Below are 18129 nucleotides of genomic sequence, written 5' to 3' on the forward strand. Positions count from 1 at the left end.
CATCTTCCGGGCCAAGGCCTCCAGCGCGGTCTGTGCACGCTCCCGATCTCTGGGGAGCTGTGCCAGGATCTCCACCAGGCCTTCTGGGGTGGCGGCCTGCAGCAGGCCCCGGACCACGGGGTCGGTACCGCTTGTCTCTTCCTCCATCCCCGGGTGCGATCTGTCCAGACTCCTCCAGGCTGCACCCATCTTCTCCGTTTTGTTCTCTATCCGCCCCCCTTGGGAGTGGTCCCGGGGCAACTTAGTGACAGTCAGTTTCAGGGGCAGACCCCCCACCTTGATGGACATTTCCATGGTGGTAGTCTCGGCTGGTGGGGGCGGTCTCCGCTTTTGGCGCCCTTCTGGGACCATGCCCACGATGGGAGGTGGTCTCTTGCCACCCTCTGGCACGCCCATAATGGCGTCCGCTCTGCCAGGGCGGGAAATCGTCTCAGATGGCGGGAATCGTCTCCCGATGGCGGGAAACTTCGCAGATGGCGGGCAAAGACTGCAGATGGCGGGCAAACGGCGGGAAACGACCCCAGATGGCGTCCGATGGCGGGAATCCTCTGGAATTGGCGGGAGACTCCTTTTTGCGGTAAATGTGAACTTTTCTTCAGGCACGCAGTACCCGGTGGTTGCGGGCACGTAATCCTGCCGACTACGCCAAAGTTGACGCGCCCCCTGGGCCATGTTTGGGGTGCGGCGCGCGTGCGCGCGGGGAATACCCGGAGCCGGATCAGATAGGGGTAGTAGTCCTCGTGGCGGTGACCCGGTCCGTGCCCAGGGTGTCAAACTAAGTGGCGTTATTGATATGATGGTATTAGTGTCCGACTACGCCACCCGTTGAATGCGGCTATGAAGCCGCCGCTGCAGGGCAGTCCGCTGAGGCCGGTGGTTTGGATGTGCAGCGTGGATGGTATAACCCCCAACGGGAGGGGTAAGGCCTCAGGGCAGCTATGTTAGAGATGACAATGGGAGTGATGGTGCGGGTGTCCCAGTACTGATGGTGCAGGTGCGACGACGAAACACGGAGGCTTGAAGTGCAGTTTCAAAAGCTTTACTCACAGTTCTTTACCAGGTCGCCCGTGCACAGTAGGACCACCCGAGTCGTGCTGCGTCCACCAGGTCAGGGACTCGGCCAACTCCCAGGCAGTTCCAGAGCGTGGTCCTGAGCTCCCCTCTCTTCCTTCCTACTGGCCGTCCCCACCAGGGATCCACCTTTGTCCAGCTCCCTCGGGCCTTCTGGTGGTGAAACCTTTCCCGGCTTCCCTGACCCTATACGTGGTATGCCTTCCTGGTGGATAAGGCGAGGGGTCGTGCCAAAACTTGTCCACGACCTCCGGTTCCTGGCTGAGGATAATTGGCCTCCACCAGTTTGGGATCCGGTACCCTGTTCTGCCAACCCTTCACCCGTTTCCGTTCTCTCGTGGGATCTCAGGGTTCCCTCTATGCTTTCGTCTCTGGGCCTTTCCTTGCGTCTCTCTTCTTCCTCCTTTTTCCTTCTCTCTCTCTCTGCTTCAGGCCTGGCTCTGGAGCTGGGCCCAGACGGAGCCACAGCTCCCTGTCAGCCCTCTCTGGCTGAGCTCCTCTCTGCACAGAGCAGACCAAAAAGACCCTGTCCTAAGATGGTGCCCACCTTATATACTCCCTCTGACACCCGAGCCCAGGTGACAAGCACCCAATGGGCTCCTACCTATGCCCAGAGTCCCTCCCCTATCTGCTCCTACACCACTAGGATGTTCCTCCCCCCTCCCCACTCCAGCCAGGGACAGAAGCTGTCGTACCTGCACATCTATCTGGTGGGAGTACCGTTGATCTGTCCCCCGGAAATGGGGTGAGTGTGGTGCATGCAGCTATCTGAGCCCAGTTCCACACTCCATCCTTACCCGGGAGTGGAATACCACACCTCTGGTCTGAGGTGCAATACCCCTGTAGCAGCCGAGTCCTCGGGGTGCTACATGAAAACCGGCCTAACACAGATTTAGACAAATTTGTGAACAATATTTGAGAGAAAAAGGCCTTTTGTGTACAAAGAAAAAGCCTTAGATCTTTGAGTTCAGCTCATGAAAAATGAGAGCAAAAACTAAAGTGTGGCGTTTATATTTTTGCTCAGTGTATATACGTTGACAGATCGGACTTTTATGGACTTGGCGATACCACATATGCGTAAATTTTTCATTTTTAAATTATCTTTATTTTTAAGGAGGAAAAGGAGGTGATTTGAACTTTTATGGTTTTTTTTTTTTGTTTTTTTTCATGTATTTTAAAACTTTTTTTTACTGTATCTACACTGTGTGCAGAATTATTAGGCTAATGAGTATTTTGATCACTTTGATACTTTTTATACATGTTGTCCTACTCCAAGCTGCATAAGCTTGAGAGCCAACTACCAATTAAGTAAATCTGGTGATGTGCATCTCTGTAATGAGGAGGGGTGTTGACTAATGACATCAACACCCTATATAAGGTGTGCTTAATTATTAGGCAACGTCCTTTACTTTGGCAAAATGGGTCAGAAGAGAGATTTGACGGGCTCTGAAAAGTCCAAAATTGTGAGATGTCTTGCAGAGGGATGCAGCAGTCTTGAAATTTCCAAACTTTTGAAGCGTGATCACCGAACAATCAAGCGTTTCATCGCAAATAGCCAACAGGGTCGCAAGAAGCGTGTTGGCCAAAAAAGGCACAAAATAACTACCCATGAATTGAGGAAAATCAAGCATGAAGCTGCCAAGATGCCATTCGCCACCAGTTTTGCCATATTTCAGAGCTACAACGTTACTGGAGTATCAAAAAGCACAAGGTGTGCGATACTCAGGGACATGGCCAAGGTAAGGAAGGCGGAAAAACGACCACCTTTGAACACGAAACATAAGATAAAACGTCAAGAATGGGCCAAGAAATATCTTAAGAGTGATTTTTCAAAGGTTTTATGGACTGATGAAATGAGTGACTCTTGATGGGCCAGATGGATGGGCCAGAGGCTGGATCAGTAAAGGGCAAAGAGCGCCACTCCGACTCAGACACCAGCAAGGTGGAGGTGGGGTACTGGTATGGGCTGGTATCATCAAAGATGAACTTGTGGGACCTTTTCGAGTTGAGGATGGAATGAAGCTCAACTCCCAGACCTACTTCCAGTTTCTAGAAGACAACTTCTTCAAGCAGTGGTACAGGACGAAGTCGATATCGTTCAAGAAAAACATGATTTTCATGCAGGACAATGCTCCATCACATGAATGCAACTACTCCACAGTGTGGCTGGCCACTAAAGGTCTAAAAGAAGAAAAAATAATGACATGGCCCCCTTGTTCACCTGATCTGAACCCTATAGAGAACCTGTGGTCCATCATAAAATGTGAGATCTACTGGGAGGGAAAACAGTACACCTCTCGGAACAGTGTCTGGGAGGCTGTGGTGGCAGCTGCACGCAATGTTGATCGAAAACAGATCAAGCAACTGACAGAATCTATGGATGGAAGGCTGTTGAGTGTCATCATAAAGAAAGGTGGCTATGTTGATCATTCATTTTTTGGGTTTTTGCATGTCAGAAATGTTTATTTCAAAATTTTGTGCATTGATATTGATTGGTTTACCTGGTGAAAATAAACAAGTGAGATGTGATTATATTTGGTTTTTATTAAGTTGCCTAATAATTCTGCACAGTAATAGTTACCTGCACAAACAGATACTCTCCTAAGATAGCCAAATCTAAAAAAAAACCCACTCCAACTTCCAAAAATATTAAGCTTGGATATTTATGAGTCTTTTGGGTTGATTGAGAACATAGTTGTTGATCAATAATAAAATAATCCTCTAAAATACAACTTGCCTAATAATTCTGCACACAGTGTATTAGTCGTTTGATCGTTTGTACTATATACAGTAATACCACAGCATTGCTGCACATAGTAAAAATCAGTGTCTCTTTTTAAGCCCGGCCACAGGCTGGATTTCAAGGGAGCTCCGTAATGACAGGCACGGAGGGCTCCAACAGACTCCCGGCTGTCATAGCAATTATTGCATTATTGCTATTGCATCAGGGGGGCACTGATGGGAGCTAGAATGACGTGCCCCCATGCCGGTGCATTGTTAGTGCTGCTGTCAGAGTTTGACAGTGGCATTTAACAGGTTAACTGTTGCAGGTGGAGCTCCGCTTGATCCATGGCTTTTAGAGGTGGGTCTTGGCTGTGTGGTAGGCCATGTTCACAAGTTCAGTATTTGGTCAGTATTTTACATCAGTATTTGTAAGCCAAAACCAGGAGTGGAACAATCGAGGAAAAGTATAATAGAAACACGTCACCACTTCTGTATTTATCACCCACTCCTGGTTTTGACTTACAAATACTGATGTAAAATACTGACCAAATACTGAACTTGTGAATGTGGCCTTACAGCCACTATCTGCTGGGTATACTGACTTATGCCACACATGTACGGCTGATGTTGGATGTTCAGTCACCTTGAGATAACTGAACAACAAAGCTCACAATTACGGTACTTAAATCGCTATGTGCAAACACATCACATCTTGAAAAATAGGAGAGCTCTGCAATACAGGTGCATATTTATCAAAACTATTTAATTCTTAGACAGTGCAAACTTAGACTAGAGAGTCATAAAGTGCACCAGACTGATCACATTGGTTTGTGCTGTTTGATAAATTTGTCTAATTTTAAGACGGTTTAGTCCAAGTTTACACCAATAATTAGTGGACTTACTTTGTGCTAGAAATATGCGCCACAATTTTGATGCATTTGGTCGCACATTGAGCCTTGCCCATTTTCATATAAGACACTGCTATTTTGAGTGAGGCAGCGACCAGTTGTCAGACGAGTCATAAAAAGTGTCATACATCATGAATATGGTGGAAATAATGAAATATAGTGTTTAGTGCATATGTTGCTAGAATTCTGGCATATTTAGCTTGATAAATATGCCCCACAATGTTTATTAAAAAAAAAAAAACCCTCCCCATAGTACCTACTGTACGGAGTGCTGAGCACTGAGACGTTGCAGTACGTGGCCACCACGGTCCCTTAGCAATGTACAGTACACTTGCACAGAGAGGCTCTCCGGCCTGGGGCCACACCACATAAGGGACAACGCCTCTCCAACACTGTGAAAAGCCTCTGTGTGTAATGTACATATAATTGCACAGACTGGGGGGAGGGGAGATTTTTGGATGAGAGTCTAAACTTACAGGTCCTCAACACTCGCTAAAATGTAATTTGGACAAGTAAGGCCATGTTCACATGTTCAGTATTTGGTCAGTATTTTACATCAGTATTTGTAAGCCAAAACCAGGTGAGGAACAATCAGAGGAAAAGTATAATAGAAACAAGTCACCACTTCTGTATTTATCACCCACTCCTGGTTTTGGCTTATTTGGTAAAAAAAACTCACCAAATACTCAATGTGTGCACGTGGCCTTACATTTTTTTTTGTAAACAAGGAGGTACCATTTCAGCTGGATTTTAGCTTACTGTATGCAAAACCGATTTACTGTAATGACATGTGCCAATGGGTCAAATGCAGATAATTCTGCTTCCTTCCTCGGGCTTATCATTATATGCCAACCACTAGCCATACATTATTGTGTCTTTGCAAATCTCTCACATTTGGAACCAGATTAAGTGGCTCTATGGAAAAGAAAAGTTGATTTTGGGTCAATCACCGAGTCTAGGTTTGGAGGTAGGTTTTCAATTTAGGGCTTAACTTGCCATTGTAACTATTCAAACTCTTCTGGATTGACTCATTTTTTTTTACCACGCATCTTATTGTGCAAACACCTGTTGTAAAAATTACTGCCTGCCCAACCTACAGAAGGAATATCACTATATGCTCTACCTTTTTGTTGCCACCAAATGCAATAGTGCCCCACAAGGGAGCCACAAACCCAAATCCTTAACATGTTTTGAGATTAAGTCACAAGCAGTGAAATTGTCACATCAGTGGTGCTAATAAATGTGACACCACTGACATAGGCCACCTGTAATGCTCAAGTGGACAGAAGCTGCTAGACAGGTCACAGACTGGTTCAGGTCATGGCAACCAATTTGTAAGCTGGCACTCATGATGTCACTGGCAATCTCTTACCAGTGACATCACCACCCACTCTGGAGCCTTTAAAAGGACCAGTCAGATAATGTAAATGACATTGCCCACTCTCATGTCAGCATCCTGTGCCCTGTGGAGTAATGAGATCAGTTCACTTGATGTTAGGGCGCCTGCAGACGAGCCTATGAAAAATCATCCAAGTTTCATCCAGAAAACTCAAGACGATTTTTTTTTCAAATTTTCATCAGATTTTCATCCATGTTCCATCAGTGTTTTAGTTTTGTTACATCCATGTGACATCCGCATGCTATCCGTTTTCATACAACTACATTAAAACATGTACATGATCACATACAGTTTCCTAGGTTTATAACAGAATCTATCTGTAAAAATCGGATGCCATTTTGATGGTCCGCGTGGGATCAGATTTTTTTCTCGCATCCATAGACTTGAATGTGTGAGTTTCATCCGAGACTCAGAAGAAGGTAGTGCTTGCTGCAATTTGTTTCTTATGGACAGTCGGATCAAGAGAACAGCATTGTTGAATAACATGCGTCAGAGTGGTGTCTGATTAAAAATCGGATAGTTTTATATGCTCGTCTGCATGAGCCCTTAGTGCTGTGTGGTGTCCATTATTGCTGTGGTGTGGTGTGACCCAGACATTTAGGGGCATTGCCAAGCAGAACGGGTCCCAGGGCTGTGGAGTCGGAGTCGTGAAGTCGGAGTTGGAGCCCATTTTGGTGGAGTCGGTATAAAATAGACCAACTGCGACTCCTAAAATATATAATAAATTGGGTACAGTAGTTCAATGCAGTTTGTTGGGAATATTTTTTCATAAGAATTTGGGAAAGTTATGAAATGTCCTATAAATGTCTGTCCTATTCCTGATCTAAGGGTCTAGACTTTCAGCTGAGATTAATCTACAGTAAATTTATCACTTAAACATGAGCCATGTATGAGGGAGTCGGAGTTGGAGTCATGGAAATTGAGGAGTAGGAGTCAGAGGTTTGGCTTACTGACTCCACAGCCCTGGGTACTGTGAGGTTTGTGGGTCTTTCCCCTAGCTGGCAAAGTGTTGTGATGGTGGTGACCGCCGTGCATCGCTACACCCAATAGATTAGGAACCCTTTAAAAGAGTCACCATGACGTGGCAGTGGGTTTATACATTCTGATCAAAATGTCAACTAATTGTTGTAATTCACCTTGTCACCTTACAGGGGACACACCAAACCATGTCCCTGACCATTTCCTCATTGACCAGCACCCTCATCTGCCCCCATGGATATTGCTGCAGTTCCCAGCATTGTTTGCTGCTTCAGTCATGACTGAGTTACCAGCATGAACAGGTCATCGGCACTCAGAACAGGAGCTATATTATTACAAAGGTACGTTTGGTTATTAGGCTTTTTGCAACATAAATTTTAGCTACTCATTTTTATTGCCTTCTACAGCTGGATGTTGAGTGTAGTAATAAAGTGAATGGCGCTTGCAGGAACTTCCATGAAAAGTAAGTACAATGGAATACGTTGTAATAAAAGGAGGCTAAAAATACGAGGATGCTGGAGTGCGGCAGGATAGCCGCAGGATTACCCAAGTACACAAGGCTTTACAGATGAGCCTCGTTGACAGCTATTAAGATGATGAGAAGATGGTGATTAAGCTTTTAAAGATGACTGTAATTAATTGAGGTTACATCTGTAGCAATGGGAGGAGTAGAACAAGCCCAGTCATTGTAGCTCATAACATCATTATATTAGTATAGGGCTGATTGTATGGTTTTGACATGGGGCACCATAATAAAAACAATTTTAGTGAATAGATCGTAGAACTGTTTATGGTTTTTGCCATGCGTCTGTTTGAATAGGAGGTGTAGAGGAGCAAGTCACACCAGGGCTTCTTGGCTGAAGAGACCTAATGCTCCTCCACCACAAAAGCAGGAGGATCTCATTTAGATTTTGCATGGTGGTGGATATATCTTACCTAGATCCACTATGTGGGTCATTCGTTGTGCTGAAGATCTGCAGTATGATACTACTCTTTACCTTAATATTTGAAGTCAATTTCCAGTGAACAAAAAACATCTTCAAAAGAGCTCAAAATCGTGTGCAGAAATAAAAATTACTGTTCATCTCACCAATCCCAAACAGGTGCTCCCAGGCCCCCGTTGAAATTTACTTACTGCTGGGGACATGTGAATGCTGTAAGCAACCACTAGATATGGCCAATCCGCTGGGGGCATTGTTTGGCTGGAGCATTCCCATGTCCCTGACGACTGGAAGTAGAGCCTGCAAAAAATCAGGTAGCATCAGAACATCATAAAGGTGAATATGTATTTTGTGTACACCTTTCTAAGCTCTTTTAAAAAAATAATTTCCTCACTGGACAAAGCAGTTATGCTGCTGTGTGCATTACTGCAGCTCAATTTACTGTCAATAAGGTGGTGGGGAGGGGGCAGATATGACCTTGCTCTGAGGCCTTTTAAATTCTAGTTACACCCCTGCTTCTTTGTTTAACAATCACTAAGAAAATATAAGTTTTGGACTCTTAAAGTATGGAAGTTATCCCCTATCCTTGGGATAGAGGATAACTTCCCGGTCGTTAACTTCCCAGTGGTCAATCATGCTCCATTCATTCTTATACGAGTGCCGAAGAGCAGCCAAGTGCAGTGTTCAGCTATCTCCGGCGGTCCTATTAAAGGGGATCTGTCACCAGGTTTTAGCTACCTCATCTGAAAGCAGCATAATGTAGGAAATGAGACCCTGATTCCAGTGATGTATCACTTAGTTTACTGGGTGCAGCATTTGAGCTACAATCAGAGTTTTTAGATGTAGCATGTAGCAGAGCTGAGGAAGCTAACCCCACCCACACCACAGCTTTCTGTGTACATTGCCTATTGACAGTGAGCTGCTTATCAGAGGAGGGGCCATGGCCGGACCAGGTCTCACACGGGCACCAGTCCAGGGTCTTGATAATTTCCTGCTGGTAAAACACTCATTGTATTGAAACAACAGCACACAGTCGAACAAAAGACCCATCACTAAAAACAGTGTCTCAGTTCCCACCTCATGCTGTAAGGAGATAAGACATGTCGCCCGCGTTCCCCCTTGAAGAATATGTAAATTATTGTAATGTGTAATGTGAACTGTGATGATTAATGTGAATTGTGATTTGTCTTAACGATGTTGAAAATGTGTATAGTTTGGCAGTAGGGACAGTTAGAGTTAATGTTTTGGACTAGAGCAGAGTGGGAGGGGTAAGCTGAAGGCACAAGAGACAGTTCCTGTCAGAAACTTAAATAGGGCCTAGAGTGCATAGAGAAAGGACCCTAAGGTCCAATGTAAGCACTGCTGCATTCTTGGATGTCCCTAACTGAGAAGAGACCGAGAGGAAAGGAATAGCGAGATGCGGAGCAGAAGTGACTGGGAGACAAAGTGATTTTCCAGAGATGGGTCCTGGGAGAGGACGCAGTAAGGCTGGAGCAGTAAGGCCCAGAGTTTATAACTCTTGAAGATAACGGGCCTGGGCAGGACTGAGTATGCAAGATTAGTAAAAAGTCCTGGACGGGAGTTCCAGAGAGTCAGTACTAGAGAAGATAAGTATTGGCCATGCTGGCACTATACAGTTGCTCCCTGAAGGAGAGAAGATGCGGAACCACGGGTCGAATAAAGGACTCTTGCTAAACAGGACTGTAGTGTTGAGTTGGGTTGTGGTGAAGGAGTGAGGAACAGGGAATACAGAGGACAAGTGAATAGAGTAAAGAGGAAAGGTGAAGATAGAGAAAAGAAGGAAGGAAACTGTGTGAAAAATGCTCAGAGATGTGAAGGAAACGTTTATAAGACTGTGTACCCGCTACCTCTTGTATATTTTCCCAATCAAGTGCACATTCAGTAAAAACTTTAGTTTTGACGGGTGGTCTCCCTCATTGAATTGTCCAACACTTGGTCTTGGCAATCCAGCATCATCGGTTACATGCGGCTTTTACACTGGCGTAGGGCCCTCGCAGCAGAAGTCCACGCACACCCAGCCAGGACCCCCACCTTCATGCAGTGTACCGGGGATTAAGAGACTAGTACCTCTTTAAGTCATTAAAAGTTCTACTTATATCTGGTAATTAAATTGGCTGCTGTCATTCTAGACCCCACAGTGATCGTTAACCTTTTTTTCAAGACTGAAAATCATCCCAATAATGCTGTGATAAATCGCTCTCCTACATTGGGATCAGGTACTCCAGAAGCTGTATGTCTTGTGCAATACTGATGAAAATGACTGTGAAAGTTATCTTGTACCTCTTGTTTTTCCCCTTTTTTATGTCTCGGGAGAATTAATAGAGGTTGACCTGTGTGTAATATAAATGGAATATAAGAACCACTGCTAGAAAAAAAATAATAATAAAAAAAATAATAGCGCAATAAAAGTGCAAGTGAATACTGATGGGAGTGCTGGCACCCCCTACTGTCAACTTAAATTATAGACATGTATTGAGTTCAGAATTGTGTAGATCACATGTTCACACAAAGCTTTCCAATTCAGGGAGAGATGTGGCTTATGCACACAGCAGAGCCCGGCACCCGGAGTGCTCTCTCTGCATTCAAATCCACCAAAGACAGCAATTTTAAGGAGTTTGTATGTTCTCCCCGTGTTTGCGTGGGTTTCCTCCGGGTTCTCTGGTTTCCTCCACACTCCATAGACATACTGATAGGGAATCTACATTGTGAGCCCCAATGGGGACAAAGATAATGATGTCTAAAGTGCTGCAGAATTAATGGCTCTATATAAGTGAGTAAAATAAATAATATATAGGGTTAGGTTGTCTAATAAATGTCTGGCTCCAATAATTATGAAGACTATACAATAAGCGAAAGGATAGATCAAAGGAAAACCTAAACATCGTGTAATTAGCTCCATATGACAGTGGCGGCCAGACTTACTTATTGAGTTGTATCACGTTCTTTAGTTTTTTGCATATTATTACAAAAAAGGTGATTATAAATAAGTCAATTGTGAACTAAGACAAGGCAGTCATGGTGGAGAGACAAGAACCTGCAAAACGCACCTGAGAGAGAGTAATCTGTACTTGTCATACGCATTGCTGGAGTGTAAGACACATTCGGCATGTCATGGTCTTTGTCCTTTTGCCTCTGTCGGTACCACAGGAAGAGTCCCAGTAAGGTCATGATGATCAGCAGGAGAACTATGACCCCAATAATGGCGCCTGCAGAGTGTCTTTCCGATCCGTGTGCCGGGCTGATTTTAGTGTAAGGGTTTAGTTCCTCCATCATTAGCGCAGCTGTAGAAACGGAGACAAGGACATTCGATTCTGTGCTTGTGCCACAGTGTAGCAATCTGAGCGAGAAGAGATCACACTCACTACCTTGGTCACAGCGGATGCCCTTAAAACCAGGGTTGCAGTAGCAGGTGCCGGTAACATGGTCACAGGTGGCATTGTTCAGACACTCGCACATCTGGCGGCAGCCATAGCCAAAAGTCCCTGGTGGACATTCTGAAAATAAACAGAGATGTAATTTTGTGAACAAAATAATTCTGGAAATAGTTCTACGTAAAGAGCATTTCCCCCATGAATCATAAAGTTTTTGATTTTAGATTTTTGGAAGTGACACATTTCCTTCTCCTGAAGTTGCCATTCAGGAGTCTCGGAAAGTTGTGTGTCCACATCAGGTGGCTATATTGCTTGTTATATTAGAAAAAAAAGTTATGGCTACAACTTTGAGCTATTCAAAGGCTTACATTTTCCTTTTTGATTTTAGGGGTACATGCCTTTTTTATTGTATACTGTAATAGCAGATTTTGGAAGTGATTTGCCTTGCAGTATATATGTAGATAAAAACAATGCTGAATTTCACTACATAGTTTAATTTGTAGAGGAATAGTTAAGAGGGTCATACTGCTTTTGTAATGGGAGTGGGGTGGGGCAGACAGACACAGAACAGGACACTGTTCAATGCAACGGGAAAAAAAAGTTCCTGGAGAGCAAGACACTGGGTGACAGGTCACTTACTCTGCTCGCAGTGTTTGCCTGTGAATCCTGTTCTACATGTGCACTGCCCAGTGATGTGGTCACAGTCGGCTCCATTATGGCACTGACAGACATTGGCACAGTCCTTTCCATAAAATGCTGATGGGCACCCTGCAGAATCAGAATAGCATCACAAACACCTAGCAGCAGACAGGGGGCGACCTCATCTCTATTAACACCAATGCTTCAGACTAATATCACACGAGACCTCCGATCACATTAACAGTATTTCTGCTCGATCCATAGTAAATACACATAACACCTTCATTGACATGCATCAGTCTTATAGAAAAACATATATTTTTTTATTTTAGTTGCTGTATACAAGAGCATCATTTCAACCAAACAGCAGACCAGCCAGGGCCGTCAACTTGATTTTTTTCCATTTGTTTTTGCACAAAGTCCAAAAATCACATCATTTTTTTTATGGACACATTGGAAAACAATGAGCCATAAAAAGTATAACCCCGATTCATCATTTGCAGTTTTATTTTAATTCACTTTTCTTGTCTTGTGGTATTCGCTGGCATTTATTGCGCCAAATTCATCCAAATGGCTCACGGGGTTCGTGAATTTGGCGCAAAGTTTAAAACAAAGCTTCTTTCTGGTCATTAACCATTTTTTTCCGACTTTTTTCAAACGTTGAAAAAAGCTGCGAAATTTGAAGGACTACACCGGAGGGGCTGAAGCAGAGTTGCCACAAATTTTGCAACAACTTTTTAAAAAGTCACAATTAATGATTGCAAAAACCTCTGGAATCACAAAATTCAGCCAAAAAGCTAAAAAAATACAGGCAAGCAGACTGAAAAAAAGGCTCAAATAGAATAATGAATTCGGTGGAAAAAAAAGCTGCAAAACACAAAAAAATTGACAAAAATAGGCAGAAAGGCAATGATGAAGCGAGGACTATAAATACTACACATTATGCCTACAGACTACATAACTGATATGAAGACATTGGCTGCTTTCACTGTGACCTATAAAGTAATGATAATAACGATCACAATCATATGTACAAGTTTCACCAGCTTCGAAAAATCACAGACGTCAACTTTTTTTTTTACAGACGCTGGAAAAAAGAGTGTCCAGGAATTTCTAGATGGTTGACGATCCTAAGACCAGATCAGATTCCCTTTATCTTTTCATAAATTAAAATTAAAGTGGAAATAAAGTCAGTGAAAAATTATAAAGGCGCAGCAAATACGGTAGTAGCTGAGTTCTCCTCTGTTTTCAAATTGTTCACAATTCCATAATTTTCTTTTCATTAGAGAAATTTGCTTTAAGGGGTCAACCCAATATGGCTCCAAATATAAACCCTACACGAATTGTCACCCAGCAATCAAAAAAGTAAAATTTCTCTAGGTCAGTATAAATGTACAGCTGTGGCCAAATGTTTTGACACTGTCACAAATATAGGTTTTCACTTTTGCTGCTTCAGTTTTTTTAGTGGTTATTTGCATTAACTCTAGATTGTTATGAAGAGTGATCAGATGAATTCAAGTTCTTCCTTACCATGAAAATGAACTTAATCACACAAAAAACAATTCCACCAAATTAAAGCAGTTGATGTTACACGCACGCCGCTAGGTTCAGATAGGGGCGAGACAGGTTACATGAATTCTTTGGAATCCTGGGGGAACCGTTACTCAGGGCGACCATAGACCATGTGCTGCAGCTTCTCTCAGGCACACAGGGGTACTGACCCCCAGGCACAGACACGTAGGTTGTTTCACTTGCTGACCAGACACACTTGACAAGAGTCCTCATAAACGGTAGAACAGTAGCATTTAATAAGAAGCCGCACAGCCAGTGCAAGTTAAGTCTTATGAGCAACAGGCTCCAGTGACAAACAGTACAGTTTCCTTAGCAGCACAGCAGTTCACAATCTTCCTAGTAGTACAGAACAGCCCAGTTCTAATGCAAAGGAAGATTAATGAACACAGTATTCTTTACAGCACAGTGAGATGGAGGAGGGGGGAGGGTTTGCTGAGGGAGATGATCCCTGTGGCACCATTTCTTTCAGTCCTTATCTTTCTGCCTGACAATACTCTGCACTGCTAGTTCAGGAACTCTATCTGACCTGTGCTTAGCTTCACTCCTGACATGAATCCTTTTCACTTGCAGGGGCGCTTCTGTGAGCTACAGAACACACACACCACCTTTCTCTTCAGCTCTGGCCAGACAGTAAACAACTTCCCCACAATTCCCCCCTGGGGCTCTGCTAAAACACTCCCCTTCTCCTGTGACTGTGTAAACCCCTCTAGTGGCTGGATGCTTCTGGAGCACAACACTTCCTGTCTCATGTGCTTGTCTTACTTCTAATAGTTGCTGAATGCTTTTAAAGCAACTGCACTACTTCTACATGTCACATTGAGATAACTCTATTAAGGTGATTGAATTGTAAGAGCAGACTGGTTGATTCAAAATGGGAATGGTGCTTGAAATCATTGTCTTTTTCTGTAATCCATGGTTACTTCCAAGGAAACACTTGCAGTCATTGCTTGGCATCAAAAGGGCTTCACAGGCAAGGACACAGATGCAAGATTGTAAGATTGCTCCAAAATCAACCCTTATTAGATCTTCAAGAGCTTCAAAGAGAGAAGTTTAATTGCTGCAAAGATGGCTTTAGGGTGCCTAAGAAAGTCGGAACAGTGCCAGAACTGTCTCCTAAAGAGGATTCAACTAGAGAAACTGTTCAACACCAGTGCAGACCTTGCTCATGAATAACCGCAAGCAGATTTCAATAAGGTCAGCAAAGAAGTCACTTGTCAAAAAGAAAAACATCAAGGGTAGAATGAAATTCTGTAGAAACTAGAGGAATTGTACTGTGGGGGAATTGGGCAAAGTTATTTTCTCTGATGAAGACACCATTCAGACTGCTTGGTACTTCTGGCAAAATGATTGTCTGGAGAAGAAAAGGTGAGCGCTATCATGAGTCCTGTGTCTGCCAACAGTAAAGCATTCTGAGACCATTCATGTGTGGGGTTGCTTTTCATCCATGGAGTAGACTCACTCACAATTTGCCTGAGGAACACTGGCATGAATAAAGAATAGTATCTACACATCCTCCATGAGCAACTTGTCCCAACAATCCATTTGGTGATGAACAATTATTTTTCCAGTGTAGAATGAGCAAAATAGCTTGTAAAAGAACTTCAACATGACGTTTCAAGGATGGAGCGAGACTGCCATCTACTGGCCAGAGACAGTAAAGCGGAACCAAAATATACAAAGGAAGTTGCAGGGAGGGCAGATTCAGAGGCTGGACCTGATCAGGTGACTTCCAGGAAGTAGTTCAGAGAGATAAGAGGCCAGCGCGCCAAACCTGAGGGGTCTTTGGCGCCAAGCAGCAGAGAAGAGCAGACGTGCTCCCTGCGTCCTGAGAAACCCCGCGTGACAGGCCAAATCCAGAGGCCTGAGAGGTGCTCCAGCCCGGCACCGGTAAAAGAGCTCCGGATCCCTCACAGTTGTGACTAGAGTGCTGTGCCTGCTGAGGATACTAGGAACCTGATCGCGGTGCTGAGTGAGTTCGCGGAACCCGACGTCGGCCGCCGACAGACGAGGCCTGGACCCCCCTATCCAAGGCTCGAGAGACTGCCCCCAACAGCCAAGCTTAGAGGAGCTGCATACGTGAGCAGGGCCGTCACTGCCACTGCTCACCCACGGTACCGGGGACAATTGGGTTTAAGTACTCAGGTTGGGAGGGGGACGGTTGGGGCTAAAGTAGCACAACGTGATTTAATTGAATTCATCCGGAAAGAGACTCACGGCCTAGCGGGAATAACCGGTGACCCCCGCTAGGGCCAAATTCATGGTTAAAGAACTTGTGTGGTGCTTCTCATGCTTGAGGGCATCACCTTACTTTAAGAGACTGCGCCTTATTTTAAGAGACTGCGCCTTACTTTGAGAAATTTCGTATTTTTCTGATATTTCAAACCACTGTTCATTACCCTTGTTGCTAATCCCTTATTTCAGTATACCTGTTGTAAAAAACTGTTTACAAACATCTCAGACTGTACTCGCATTGTGTCTCTGGGCATTGCATTCCGGTACCTGCATTACACCAGCATGATGCAGCACCATGTCACAAGACAAAAGTGATAACTAAATGGCTTAGTGAACAAAACACTGACATTTTGGGTCCATGGCCAAGAGATCTCAAGCCCATTGAGAACTTATGGTTAGTCCTCAAAAAAAGGGTGGACAAAACAAAAACACAGAAATTGTGATAAACTCCAAGCACTGATTAGTCAATAATGGGTGTTGATCAGACAGGATTTGGCCAACAGGTTGATATCCAGCTGCCAAGGCCAAAATACAGAAGTCTTGAAAAATAAAGGACAATGCTGTAAATACTGAGGATTTATATGAACTTGATGTTTTTGTATAAAGTTTAAACATCTATGAAATGCTGACAATTGTACTTCATTAACCACTGAAACATCTGACTAAACGATGTAAACCCTGAAGCAGCAATCTATGTGAAAACCAAATTTGTGTCAGTCTCAAAACTTTTGTAAAGTCATGCAGAGAAACTGCACACCAATAACTCAATTGTGTTTAAGTGATTTTATTGGTTCCTTTCATATCCAATTTCCACACCATCATAGTTATTTTTATATATGGTCACAATTAGCAAAGCAACATTTTGCGTTTTCTAACCCTTCATCAAGCCCTAAAAAGTCACCAAGTCGATATTGAGGGCTGTATAGAGTGCTTAGCGGTCTCAGGGTGGTATTGAACTTACTGAGGGTCTACAGTACTATTGGGGAATACCACCTCGGATTACGAACTCCTCTACACGGCCCTCAATAGTGCCATGGTGACTTTCCTAAGCCTGATGAAGGGTTAAAAAAAACACCTTATGTCAAAAAAGTAAAAAGTCATGGAAATTGAATATGAAAAGGAACCAATAAAATCACTGAAACAGAATTTTAGCTGTTGGTGTGCTACTCCTCTTTAAGACTTTACAATATAGATGGATTAAGGGTATGTGCACACATTAAGTATTTGGTGCAGACATCTCTGCACCATATCTAGATTTCTTGGCAGTAAAAACGCAGATGCAAAAACGCACATTTTTTCTGTGTTGTTTACTTGCGTTTTTGGTGCAGATTTTCCCCACTCATTAGTATGGTTGAAATCTGCAGCAAAAACACAAAACATTGACATGCTGCAGATTTAAATCTGCACGTCACAAATAATCAACGTGTGCATGAGATTTCAGGACTCTCATTCACTTTGCTGGCATCAGGAAGACTTTCAGGTTTTGTGACAAATGTGCACTGAAAAAACGCAGCAAAAACACAACATGTGCACACAGCCTAAGGAGCTTAGTGGTCCGCTCTAGAAGAGCCAGCGCCCTTCCAAATATTTAGCGTTAATTTTTTCTATCGTGTTCAACCCACATTGTTCTATTAGTCTCAAAACTTTTGGCCACGACTATATAATAGATTAAATATGCATTTACAGCTGCCAATCCACCTGTTAAATGTTTAGCTTGTTTAGACAGGGTGACAAACATTCTACACACACAAAACAATCATTAATACAATCATTCTGTGCACATAGAAAATAATGTTATCGGCAGCACATCTCCTGTTTACACAGGATGACGTGCTGCCGAGAATGGTAATTTTTAAGCTTGCTTAGAAGTCATCACACTCGACAAACCAGTGCTCTGCTCCATAGAGAATAAATGGAGTGGCAGTCGGTGACAAAAAAAAAATCACCATTCTGCGGGTCAAAGCCATAGCATTTCAACTGATGAGACCATACACAAGACAATCAATAAGAAAATACAGTAATAGCTTTGCCATCAATTTCTCACCAGCGTTTTTCTACAAGACAGAATCATGACAGAAGAGGCCTTACTAGGCAGATCAGAAATGCAGATTGACAACCTATCTGGGAATGTAACAGAAGGTGACAACTCAAGGAGTTATATTTATTTACATTTTTAGAGAAAACTCACTTTTTCTTTTTAAAATGACCACAGAATAGATACACCTTAGCCATATAAGTCCCGAAAGTTGGTACACATAGTCTGTCTGACTATT

The 18129-nt window shown here is 43.5% G+C and overlaps 1 protein-coding gene across 6 annotated transcripts in view; it reads right to left on the reverse strand.

The window, feature by feature from the left end:
* MEGF11 (multiple EGF like domains 11) overlaps positions 1–18129 on the reverse strand; it is a 752211-nt gene that overhangs the window by 48371 nt on the left and 685711 nt on the right. For 5 of the 6 annotated variants that reach the window (XM_073653441.1, XM_073653439.1, XM_073653440.1 and 2 more), the window contains exons 18-20: positions 12053–12181; positions 11408–11536; positions 11090–11323 (exon numbers count right to left, since the gene is read on the reverse strand). In XM_073653441.1, coding sequence (XP_073509542.1) covers positions 11090–11323; positions 11408–11536; positions 12053–12181 — 492 coding nt within the window. The remainder of the gene's footprint in view (positions 1–11089; positions 11324–11407; positions 11537–12052; positions 12182–18129) is intronic. The other variant, XM_073653443.1, reaches the window with a different exon arrangement.

Source organism: Phyllobates terribilis, unplaced genomic scaffold (assembly GCF_046119375.1).
Source record: "Phyllobates terribilis strain yellow unplaced genomic scaffold, ASM4611937v1 Scaffold_11__3_contigs__length_659146591, whole genome shotgun sequence".
Classification (NCBI taxonomy): domain Eukaryota; kingdom Metazoa; phylum Chordata; class Amphibia; order Anura; family Dendrobatidae; genus Phyllobates; species Phyllobates terribilis.